This window comes from Lacerta agilis, chromosome 17 (genome assembly GCF_009819535.1).
Source record: "Lacerta agilis isolate rLacAgi1 chromosome 17, rLacAgi1.pri, whole genome shotgun sequence".
Lineage (NCBI taxonomy): Eukaryota > Metazoa > Chordata > Lepidosauria > Squamata > Lacertidae > Lacerta > Lacerta agilis.
The window spans coordinates 17,394,635-17,407,527 of NC_046328.1; the positions used below are offsets into that span (position 1 = coordinate 17,394,635).

The 12,893-nt window shown below is 51.1% G+C and overlaps 1 protein-coding gene across 1 annotated transcript in view; it reads left to right on the forward strand.

The window, feature by feature from the left end:
- Positions 1-12,075, forward strand: part of EMID1 (EMI domain containing 1) — a 62,229-nt gene extending 50,154 nt beyond the window's left edge. Inside the window, exons 14-16 of the mRNA XM_033174964.1 lie at positions 26-70; positions 10,340-10,430; positions 11,860-12,075. Coding sequence (XP_033030855.1) covers positions 26-70; positions 10,340-10,430; positions 11,860-11,999 — 276 coding nt within the window. The 3' untranslated portion in view covers positions 12,000-12,075. The remainder of the gene's footprint in view (positions 1-25; positions 71-10,339; positions 10,431-11,859) is intronic.
- Positions 12,076-12,893: the final 818 nt, after the last annotated feature.

Genomic DNA, 12,893 nt, shown 5'->3' on the forward strand with positions numbered 1-12,893 from the left:
CATGCCTTTTCTCCTTCCGCTTCAGGGTGAGCCGGGGCCCAAAGGTGAACCAGGCGAGAAAGGCACCTGGGTAAGCTTGGAGGGTGGGGTGGGGGTGGGGACCCTCCTTTTCTCTCCTCTTCCCCCACCCCAGACACTTGCTAGCTCAGCCAAGGGACACTGAGTCTTGGGAACCAGCTAGACCTGCAAAAATCTGCCCTGATGCCCAGCTCTTTGCCCCCATTGTACCCTCATCAACAGAAGCCCATTTCCACTACTCAGGCATGAGCCAAGCTGGCAGGCTTTTAGGGGTGTGCAAGAGATATAAGGGGTGCGGGAAATGAAGGCGCTTTCCTATTATCTTGAGACCTCCCTGGGGTAGCTGCGCCAATCTGCTGTATTCAAAACAGCCAAGAGCCTCGCGGCGTCTTGAAAGCAGCTTTCCCACCAGCCACCCGCTGATTTTGGACCACAATTCCCATCAGCCCCAGCCAGCACAACCTTTCTCCCATCAACCCCCAGCATCACAAGACTGACTGAGGCTGATGGGAGTTGAAGTCCAGAACCATCTGCAGAGAGGCCAGATTGGGGAAGGAAAGCTGCCTTCAGGGGCGTTCCTAGCCCCTTGGCTGCCCGGGGCGGAAGCCAAGGGGCACCCCTGGGGGGCGGGGCATCGCTGCGTGTGCGTCATGACGCGCGCGCAGCGACGACCCCACCCCTGGGGTATGCCGGGCGGGGGCTTGGAGGCATCGGCGGGCTACAAAGAGCCCCGAAGCCGCTGCCATAGCGCAAAGGGCTGCCAGGCTTCGGCTTCGGAGCTCTTTGCAGCCCACCGAAGCTCCGGAAGCGGCGGCCCGGCATCCCAGGGGGCGGGGCATCGCTGCGTGTGCGTCATGACGCACGCGCAGCGACACCCCCGCCCCTGGGGTATGCCGGGCCGCCACTTTGGGAGCCTCGTCCGTGCAGCGCTGCTGCTCCCAGGGTGACGGAGGGAGCGGCGGCGCATGGGAGTGGTGGGACGCGCCGCCGCTCCCTCCGTCACCCCGGGAGCAGCAGCACCGCACACACCCGCCTAGGGGCGGCACGAGGGGCGGCCCGCCCCCACCGCCCCCACCCTACGACGCCCCTGGCTGCCTTAAAGGTTTATTGTGTGACACGAGCCACCGTGAGCCAAAAGCTGCTTCACCAGTCATTTTATTTCTCAGAGCTCAGTGCGTATTCTGCATGAACAGAACATTTTTTTTGTTCACCAAAATAATCAAAGTTCTTTGCCAAGAAAAATCACATGTGATGATCTATATGGACTGTGTAAATCTTCTGTGTCCACATTTTTGTGGGCTTTTAAGCTTATTGCCACAGCCTTAAGGACTAGAAACTTGGTTTGTTTGGTGTGTTTTTTTAAAGAAAGCTTCCCATCTTGGAGATGCTGAATTCTTCCTTTGCATGGTACAGTGGGAGAAATAAGCACAGCTTTCTTGCTGCTGGCCAATGCAGCCTGAAACCAGGACTGGAAGTGTGCTTTCTCCTCTGGTTAGGCACAGAAAAAGGAACGCTCAGGCACGATCCCAACTAGGATTGCCAACTCTTCAACCAGCTGCTGCAGCTCTGCCTTTTAGGAGCAGCTTGGTGTGCAGATGTTGGCAACCGGGTTGTGGCTCCATACCGCAAAAAGTGTCGTGGGCTGATTTCTGCGGATTGGAGAGTTTTTTAAAGAACAGAGTGGGTGGGTTCTTCTTCCATTCCAGCCATTTGGCAACCCTCATTCCAGTCTCCCGTTGCAAAAGCCTCCAGGAGCTTTGTTGTATTGTGCTGTGTTTCATTGCTGCCCCTTGAAATAACACCTGCTCCAATCATCAAAACGCTCAGGTCACCCATCCCATCCATTTGAAGCAGTATCATATCACTTACCCCCCAAAGAATCCTGGGAACTGTAGTTTGTTGCGGGTGCTGAGGGTTTTTTTGGACCACCCCCCAAATTCCCCATTCCCAAAGCTACAATTGCCAGAGTGGCTAAGCAATCACAGAGTTGTAGAGTTGGAAGGGACCCTAAAAGGTCCACTAGTCCTACCTTCTGCAGTGCAGGAATCACACCTAAATCAACCCTCGTTCCCTGATAATTCTGGGAATTGTAGCTCTGTGAGGGAGACTAGAGGGTCTCCTCTTAACTCTCTGCATTTTAAAGGCGAACCTACCTTGATTTGCATTTTTTCAAAAGAAGACATGAAAACGAAAATGCAGCCCCCCCCCAAAAAAAACTTTCACATATCCAAATTTTGAAATGCAAAATTATCTTCCTGGAGAGTGAGCTCAAATGAATGCTAAGGAACTGGGGTGGGGGTGGGGATTGGGTTTGGTTTGGTTTGCATATATCTGGGGTAAGTGTCCAGAAAAATGCATATATTTGTGGAGGAAAGCATACAAAAAAAGCCTAATGTTATTAAATTTGCCATACCGCTCCATGCCAAAATAGGCTTCTGAGAAATACGTCAGGGAGAGTTGCATGTAAAACTCTGCGTGTGTAAGGAAAAACTGAGTGCAAAGCACTTGTGCGTTAGGAGAAAACGAGTCTCAAATTGCTGTGGACTTAAAAATTAAATCGCAGAATGACAGGAAAGTTTGAGAAAACGCAAAATGGAGAGAATTTTCCCATTCCTCATGAACGTAGCAGGGCTCTGATCTGGGTAAATATGCATTGGATCCTATTGCGAGCTCACGGAGAACGGTTCTGGGGGCACCTTGGGCCCTCTGGATGTTGCTGGACTACAACTCCCATCAGCCTTAGCAAACGTGGCTAACGGCCAGGGATGGTGATGATGATGATGGGAGTTGTAGTTTAGCAACATCTGGAAGGTTCAAAGTTCCTCACTCCTGACTTGGAATATGCCTCAAAGTCCAGAGATGGGGGGGAAGTATCCGGGGATCCTTGTCTGAGGGCTCTCTGCCTGCCTGTCTCTTTCCCTGGCCGCCACCCCCAGTGAACCCCACTCACCCCACTCTGCCCAGGGGCTTGGTGTGCTGGTACCAGAACTCCTGTGTTCCGTCTGTTCCTTTGAGGCACGGAATTGGGACCTTTTTCTGCCCTGGGGGGGGCCACAGACCAGTGGTGGGCGTGGCCAGAGGCGGGTCAACACATGTAAATTCCACCTTTGTACAGTAGGCCAGTTTCTCCGACAGGCCCCCCCCCCTCCATCCTGGCAAGCCAGACCTGTTCAGATTTCAAGGGTACATTGCCAGCCAGGCAGAAACTACTGAGGTTCCCCCACCCTCATTCTGGGAGGAGGGCAGATCTTAGCCCTCTGCTCTGTTTGTTGTGACATGTGGTGCAAAAGGGTTGGGGGGGGGGCAATCCGCTTTGCATTACCTCTGCCACCGGCTGGGGCTGATGGAAATTGTAGTCCAAAAGATCTGGAGGGCACCAGATTGGGGAAGTCTGAGTTGAAGAGATGCCCTCCCCTTAATGGGGAGGACTTGGGAAGGGCTGCAGCTCACTGATAGAGCATCTGGTTCAATCATCCACCTGTGGATGGGAAAGACTGCCTGTCTAAAAAACAACAACCCCAAAGAGTTGCTGCTGGTCAGTGCAGACCGGGCTTCTCAACCCCCTGACTTCATGGGCCCCTTTCATGAGTTTAAGAAGTCGTCACTGACCCCCCCCCCCAACCCTAGTTCTTAGGAACGTGAACGAGATAAAGTCAAGAAGAATCGATCTGTAACGAACATTTATTAATCCCCGTTGCTAGGAATCACAAACCGAAGGATAAGGAGTATTGTTGCATTGCGGAATCGTCTTATTAGGTGCAAAGGTTCCTCACTGGCACTCTGTACATGCTCGTGCCCTTGATTTCTGAGACTCCTAATTCCCACTACAGTCGTACCTTGGTTTTCGAACAGCTTAGTTCTTGAACGTTTTGGATTCTGAATGCCACAAACCCGGAAGTGGCTGTTCCGGTCTGCAAACTGTTTTTGGAAGCAGATTGGCTCCGAACGTTTTGGAAGTCGAATGGACTTCCGGAACGGATTCTGTTTGACTTCCAAGGTACGACTGTATAGGCCACAAGTGCCTTTTCTGTGCCTAGGTCGTTTCAGCCCTGGCACAGGCCCACCAACCTCCAGAGAGGGGGTCAGTATTGACCGCTTTGAGATCCCCCTTTGCAGACAGCGCTGAGTGAGATGGACGGATGCTCTGACTCGCCCCATGCTTCCACCATGCCTTTGCTTGTAACTGGAAAGATGTTCCTACTTTTAGGTTCAGCTGTCTGGCTCGCCCCAACTTAGGACATTGCTTTCCTAGCTCTCAGTGGGATAGTTTCCCCTCCTTCCCGGTGGAAGTGAGAGGGACTGTTCCTCTGTGTGTTTGGCCACATTCGGCCCCATACATTTAAAGCAGTGTCATTCCTGTTCACACAGTTGCGGCTTCCCCCAAAGGATTCTGGGAGCTGTAGTTAGTTAAGGATGCTGAGACCCCTCTCCCCCTCCTAGAGCTGCAGTTCTCAGAGTGGTTTAACAGTCATTGATCCTTCCCAGAGATCTCTGGGGACTGAGCGGGAATAGGGGGGGGGGTCTCGCCTAACACTGCTTAGCCGCCGTAACAAACTACAGCTCCCAAAAGGCTTTGCGGGAAGCCAGGGCTGTTCCGAGTGGCATCAAAGCACTTTAAAAGCGATGGTGGGAATGTGGCCTCAGGGATATAGCTCTGGGAATCTGGTTACTGCATCTGTCTCTCTCTCTCTCCACATCCATGCCACCCTCGAGGTCACTGCATTTGGGACCGCCCCCTGCTACTAACCACCCATGCATGTGCTTCTGCTGTTCTCGTGCCCACACACCTGACTTCCTGAGCAAAGAGGGAAAGCTCATGTCTTCTCGACACCAAGCCCAGGTGGCCGTATCTGGGGCTCTGTGCCATTGTGGTTCTTCCGTTAATTTTCTTTGCTTTGGTTTGGCATCTTTCCTGCGGGAGCTTCTGGTTGGACCGAGCAGCCTGCTTCTGTATAAGCCAGCTTTCTCCATTTGCAAAAGCAGCAGAGAAGGTCTCCCGTGGCTTTTTCAATTGCATTTAAAGCCTACCTTTCTCCTCCAAGCAGCTACATAGTCCTCTCTCTCCTCGTTCAACAACAACCCTGCGAGGTAGGTTAGGTTGAGAAGCAGGGACTGGCCCGAGGCGAGCTTCACAGGTCCTATTCCGACACTAACCACTGCTCAGTGCTGCCTGTCAGTGGGTCAACCCTCCGCTTGCTGGAGCTTCTGGATCTGTTGGGGAGTCCACCAGTGCTGCTCCTGGGGATTACATCTCCCCAAGGCATTTGCCGGCCTGCAGAAGGTGGCACCCAACTGCCACTGGTGCCAATACAGCATCCTCTGCTGCACCTTAGCTTAGCGGGCAGAGGGCGGGCACCTGGAGTGATTGCAGGGAATCTTGAGTGCCAACACAGCCTGGCTCAGGAAGATTTCTGATGGTGTAATGCAGGGGTGAGAAACCTTTATTCAGCCTGAGAACCACATTCCCTTTCTTTGGGGGGGGGGGTGTGTGCTTGGGGTGGGCAGGGCCACAGGCAAAAGCAGCGATAAGGCAGCTGGTCCAGGGTGCGAGGTGAAGCTGCCCCGGTTTCAGAATGAAACACACTTTCCCTCTGAGCATATCTTTCTCTCCCTGCGAGCTGCGCCAGCTGAATGATATTGTTTGCCCAAACTCCACTGCACGTGCATGGTAGATGCACTTTCGATGGGTCTGTTTGCGTTTGTGCCCCTTGGGTGTGGGTGTGTTGTTGTCGCTGTTTCTGATGGCTGAAACAAATGCGGACGGGATGGAGGGTTAGGCATGCCAAGCCTCAGCTCACCCCCCCAACCTCCCTCTCACCCTCTCCTTTTTGCACGTATTTGTGCGCATGCACACACCCACACCCCCGCACGTGCGTCCCCTTCACGGCCGTGTCTGTCTCTCTTTCGTCCGCAGGGGGAGGGTTTGCACCAGCTGCGAGAGGCTTTGAAGATTTTAGCTGAGAGGGTTTTAATCTTGGAAACAATGATTGGGCTGCATGGTGAGTAGAGACAGACAGGAGGACAAAATTCCCCCCCCCACGCCGCCCCCCAGGCCAGGAGGGGTCAGGAAAAAGGGGGCCACCGTGGGGGAGACCCCGCCCAGGTCTGTATGGTGATCTGCTTAGGGCGTTATTGCCCTGTCCTTGCAGCCTTCTGCAAAATCCAGGGGTTCAATTGCTCCCTTGTCTGGCTACCGGACTGACTCTCTGGTTCCTGTGGGGAGCAGGCCTGGCACAATGCGTTGAGGGCGGCTCAGCCATGGCACAGTCTCCATGGCAACGAGCCCCTGTTTAAGCATGGTGACATCAGGAAGTGGTTGCGCAGGGTCTGCTGGCAGAAGCAGATTCCCCCCCCAACCCCAACCCCCAATTTTTGTTGTTGGCATCTGTCTGTCTCAAGAGACAATGGTGTGCACTTCCAGAGGTGAAGCCGAACCTCTGCGTTAGCAGCACCTAAGTGACCTCCCCGGGGCGCAAACCTGGGCAGTGCATATGGGGGTCCTAGGCTGCCCAAATGACAAGATGCCCATCTCGGCCTCGCTGATGTTGCCCAAAGGAAAACAGAGCAATATGTTGGGCACCAACTTGGCTGTAGCAGTTGCCAGGAGGAGCATGCAAGGCACCCTCCAACCACCTTAGGGACTCCATTCTGGATTTGTGTAGGGTTTAGGACCAGAGTTATCCTTCTCCTAGATGGGCTAGCTTTCCAGGTTGACAAGCCCCATGTCCCCCTCGCTTTCCTCTACAGCACATACAGAAATTGCCTTCTGCGCCATTGAGTTAGGGACTTCTAAACCAGCTGTCCTTCAAAAAATTACTACTTTTTGTCATATGTTGAACTTTTACTAAGGTGACTAGTAAAAGTTCAACATATGACAAAAAGTAGTAATTTTTTGAAGGACAGCTGGTTTAGAAGTCCCCACCTAGCAGTTCGAAAGCACGTCAAAAGTGCAAGTAGATAAATAGGTACCACTCTGGCGGAAAGGTAAATGGCGTTTCCGTGCGCTGCTCTAGTTCGCCAGAAGCGGCTTTGTCATGCTGGCCACATGACCCAGAAGCTGTACTCCGGGTCCCTCGGCCAGTAAGGCGAGATGAGTGCCACAACCCTAGAGTCAGACACAACTGGACCTAATGGTCAGGGGTCCCTTTACCTTAAGGTAAAAGTAAAGGACCCCCTGGACGGTTAAGTCCAGTCAGAAGCGACTATCAGGTTGCGGCGCTCATCTCGCTTTCAGGCCAAGGGAGCCTGCTTTTGCCCACAGACAGCTTTCCGGGTCATGTGGCCAGCAGGATTAAACCGCTTCTGGCACAACGGAACTCCGTGACAGAAACCAGAGCGCACGGAAACACCGTTTACTAGTCACTTGCTATATAGAGAGGCTCTAAGCAACTTAACAAAACTTGTAGAGTGTCGTGGATTTCAAAACACACGCAGAGAAAGATTTCTCAGTCCAGTGTTAGTTTTATTTGTGCTCATACAATCAGTGGTCATGGGAGAGGGATAGAAAATGAAGTCTCCAAACAGGGGGTCCTTATAGAAAAATGTACTCTTACAGCATCAGGCTCAGATAAAACTTAGTCAGATTGCTCTCCTTCCTTGTACGGGGATGAACTTTTCTGCTCCTGAGCATGGTTACTGTTGTAACATGGGGTTAGTGATTTCAGCAAGTGATTTCAGCTCTGACATAGCAGGCAGGAGACAGCTTCTTCATGTAACACTCTTTATTCAAACAAGACTGGGGAACTGGGGAGAGGGATGCTACATTTATAGGGACAAAAAGACTGGCTAGAAAGGATACATTTTGGAGGGAATGATCTCAAGCAATCACAAAGCTGCCTTTTGGTGGGAACCAATAAGACTGAGGATCCAAATGCATCAACTTGAATGAACCAATAGTAGCTGTTCCTTCTGGAACAGGAAGGCAGTTACTTTCCCCTAACGTGAATACAGGCAATAGTAATACAGATATTATAACCCTTGAATCAATACACAACAGTTACCAGACAGATAGATAGAGATGGACTGCAGATCTCAGGAAGAACAGCTCTTTTTACGCTTATCACTCAACCGAACTTGGTTCAAGGCAGAGAGAGGAGGCCTTTGGGGAACACATTCCGGTGGGACATATTTCCCCCTCAAAAGCATCTCATGAAATCAGGGGGGAGATACAATAAGAAACAATTCAAAGAATGTTGCTAACCAAAAGCGATTTTTCCAATCAAAGCACTCAAACGAAGCAAGTGGGAAATCAGGACCAGGGTGGGGCTGGTGTTTTTAGGATGGGTGTTGGTGTGGACGCAGATGAACTCAGTCTGGGCCAGACTCGGAGCTAGCCTCTGCTCAAGGCCAAACAGATGATCCAAAGAAAGGAGAATATGCAGAGTCCCTAAGTTAACACCTGAGGCAGACAATCCCATAAGCACCACCCTCCTTTTCCTGGCAGCAGAAATACAGTACAGAGAACGACCATATTGCTCACAACCAAGGACTGTTGATGGGGTGGAATCTAGTGGAATTTGACACACATACAAGGCAGATTTTCCCTGCAGGGTTTTTTTTCTGTCAAAAATGCCCACCTCCCTAAATTTCCTACTGCAGAGTAGCATATTTTCCTCTTCTTGTGTTACCAAAAATCAAGGCTGTGAGATCCAAGTCCGCTTTCCCCGACCTGGTTCCCTCCTCAGATGTTTTGGACTACAACTCCCATCAGCCCCAGCCAGGGATGGGGTGGGGGAAGAAATCCGATTCCATCCGCATTTCAAGGCAAGCCTACTTAATTTGCAGTGTCCACACCAATGTGTGAACCAAAACACAGCCGTCCTGTTAAAATTGCACTTCTCTGAATTTTGCGGTGCAGTTCTGCTGCCAAGTGATGTGTTCAAAAACACATATATTAGAGTGCATATAAACCATTACATTAGTGAAAACAGTTCTGCTATGGTGTATGGACTAAATGCTGTCCTAGTGAAAAAGACTATACAGTGGTACCTGTGGTTGCGAACACGATCTGTTGTGGGGTCCCGTTCGTACCCCAAAAAGTCTGCAACCAGAGCGGTGCTTTTGTGCATGCACAAAAGAGCGCTTCTGTGAATGTGTGAACCGCACAGAACGCTTCTCCGCGTGCATGGCGAAACCCAGAAGTAAACACGGGTTTGCCGCGTTCTTAACCTGAAAAAAACACATTCACAAGAAGAGGTATGACTGTATAAAGCTGCATTATATTGGGGGAAATTGCTTTGCAAAAACCACAGTAATAAAACAGAGCAGTCAAAGCAGTTTGATTCCCCCTGGGTCTCCTGTGTAGTCTTGTATTGAACTGTGACATTTTCAAAGTGTGGGCAGAGGGCTTCAGTTGCTACTACTGAGCATGTGCAGTAGTTTGAGCATGCTCAGTGTGGGGAAATGGAGATGGTGGCCTTCTGGTGGCTACACCTCCAATAAGGTAGGAGCTCAGTGCCCTCTGGTGGCGGCAGCAGGAGAGAACAGCCACTTGGGCCTCCCTTTCAACAGAGAGCGCAACTTTCTCAGTAATCCTAGGCTCATTTACTCAGAAATAATTGCCACCCAGTTCAGCTGAGTTTACTCACAGGCAGATGTGTATAGGACTGCATCTTAAATGCTAATAACAATCCTGGATCCTGGATAGCTGATATTTTAATGCAACCATCAATTTATTAGGGTCAGTTTGCAACAAAAAGGGCTTTTACCAGACCTCAGACCTTGCGTTAATTCATTTCCCCACCTTTCCACTCCAGGAGCATTCCAGGATGTGTGCTAGAGGTGAGGAGGATGCAGAAAGGTGGAAAGCAGGGCTGTTTCCTGGATTGGAATCTCCATACCCGTCCATCATTTTTTCCAGTGAAAATAGGGGCATCCTATTCCATTATTATTATTATTATTATTATTATTATTATTATTATTATTATTATTAATATTATACCCCAGCCACCTGACTGGGTTGCCCCAGCCACTCTGGGCAGCTTCCGACATATATTAAAACATAATTATTAAAACATAATTAATTCAGACATATATTAAAACATAATTAAGCACACACACCTTTTTTTAAAAGGCACAGGCTTTCACATGCCCCTGATCCCCATGAGTAAAGACTGGAAAACCCTGTATCATGTCTTTCCAGGACCGGGGGAATTATCACCTTTATATCTTCTGAGCCCCCCTGCCCAAATTCTCCACCCGCAGTCACACACCCCTCCAAAGATTCCTGATTCAGACCTCTTTCCCTCTCCCCTCCTCTCCACCCTTTCCTCATAATGAGGGTGAATGAATTTCCACTCTGCTCTTCTCAATCTCCCATCAGGCCATTAGCTTACGAAGCTTCCTAGAGCAGCAGGCCCAGCTGAAGCTGTTGTCTAGGAGGGTCACCTTGCTGGAAGCTATCATCTGGCCAGGTAACAACAGGGGGGGGCTCCCCCTCTCTCCCTCTCCCCTTTCCTCCCAGCATGCTGCATTCACCAATGCAGAGAGCCCATGGCCAGGAGAACCCCCCCCCCACTTCGCTTGCAGACATGGGCTTTCCTTCCCTCCCTAAACTCTGCATGCCACTAGTCCACAATGTCCAGGATTTTAATTTCACCCCCTCCATAGCCCTGCTGCAGTCAGAGCTGCTTTTATGTGGGATTTTGCCTTTCCTTTTGGAGGGAGAATTAATGGGGATACATCTGGTGATGGCTGGGGTGGGGAGGGAATGCTCCTCTTCCTCCCCACCCCTCCAAGCATGAGCTCAGAAGTAAAAAAAAAATGCTTGCCTTGCACCAAAAGTTAACGCCAGCTTGAGGGTGTGTTGGATTTGTCAAATTGCTGGGTATCCAACAGCATGGGGCGGGCGGGGAGGAGAGAGCTGCCTTTCTGATGGAAGTCTGTGCATGCTCAGTGGCAGTCTCCTCTCATGCCAGCTTGCACCTTGTAGCTTAAGTCTGCCTGGAGGAGGTCGGCTCAGCAATGGCCTGCCTCTTCACTCACCTGGCAATGCACCAACCAATCCAAGAAGGATGTTAGCAAGGAACCAGTGCAGAGGTTCGGGTGGGGGAGTCCGGTGGCTGACAACAGCTAAGAGACTGACTTTGCAGTGTTTTGTTTGCAGCAGCAGTTCCGAAGCAGGACATACGATGGGGGCAGCTTCTCCCCTGCTTCTTGTTCCTTGTCATTCAGATACACTGCCCCTGCAGGTGGGGGTTCCACCTGCCTGCTGCAGCCCGGCGATCTTGCCAGATACTAGATTCCCCCATCCATGTGTGTCCTCTGATGTCACAGCTCCCGCCAGCACCAGCCAGCATGAATCAAAGGTGGCTGGGAGTTGTAGCACAATAATGTTTGGGGAACCCAAGGCTGGGATAGGCTCATTCTAAGGTGAGATTCCTTCTGCAGTTTCTCCACTTCAGATTCATTTGGAACAGCAGTTAGTTTAGTTTTAAGCTAAAGGAAATCAAGTCTTTTGCTTTTGGAATACACTAGATCTTGCAGTCAACTTTGAATACAGGCATGGCGGGAGGGATCCCCAGAATCCCTAAGGAGCACCCCACACCTTGTTTGTTCTCCTTGAGCAGGTTTGGGGAACCTGCAGGCTCTCCAGAAGTTGCTGCACTATAACTCCCTTCCTCGACTGCTGGCCATGCATGGGACTCCAGCAACATCTGGGCAGCTGTGGGTTCTCCGCTTGAGCCACCTAGACATTTTTCCACACCTCATGAGGACCAGAAACTTTCTTTTTAAAAAAGAGATCACAAAATGACAACCGAGGTTCTTGGGTTGCCAAATTCCGCAGCGGATGAAAAGCTGCTCAGCTCTTGACTCTTGCTTGTCCTTCCTCTCCGTTGACAGAACCAGAACCGGGATCTGGACTGGGCCTTTCCTCCACCAGCATGCCTGGCTACGACCGGGGGAAGCGAGACGAGAGCCTGGCAGCCTACAAGATGATCTCCCACCACCTCTCTCAGAGGAGCGAGGAGGAGAGGAAATGAGGAGGGGGGCCGTTGGCCTGCCCGTTGGCAGGTGCAGACGAAGAGCATCCTTTTGGGGGAGGGCACGAGAGGTCTTTTTCGTGGTGCCCCCCCCCAGACCCAGCCCTCTTCCTCCCACTTTGGACTGCCCCCCACGGAGAAGCAGTGGAGAGGCGTGTGTTGAGGAGGGCACTTGCTCGCAGACACCCTGCTTCCGTATTTATTTCGCGCAAAGGGGAGTGTATGTGTTTGTGTGTCTCTGTAACGGTTGCTGCGATGCACCCCACGCCTTCACCCCCCCACGAACTGTTGCCACAAGTAAGCCGATAAGCTTTCTTTGCGGCCGCCTGATTGTCTCGTAGGGAATGCCATTTATCCCTTGGTGCTATTTTAACGGGGATATTTCCTCCCCTGCTCTCCTGTAGAATCATAGAGTTGGAAGACACCCCAAGGGCCATCCAGTCCAACCCCCTGCCAAGCAGGAAACACCATCAAAGCATCCCTGACAGATGGCTGTCAAGCCTCCGCTTCAAGACCTCCAAAGAAGGAGACTCCACCACACTCCTTGGCAGCAAATTCCACTGTCGAACAGCTCTCAGTGTCAGGAAGTTCTTCCTAACGTTTAGGTGGAATCTTCTTTCTTGTAGTTTGAATCCATTGCCCCGTGTCCGCTTCTCTGGAGCAGCAGAAAACAACCTTTCTCCCTCCTCTATATGACATCCTTTTATATATTTGAACATGGCTATCAGATCACCCCTTAACCTTTTCTTCTCCAGGCTAAACATACCCAGCTCCCTAAGCCGTTCCTCATAAGGCATCGTTTCCAGGCCTTTGACCATTTTGGTTGCCCTCCTCTGGACACGTTCCAGCTTGGCAGTATCCTTTTTGAACTGTGGTGCCCAGAACTGGACACAG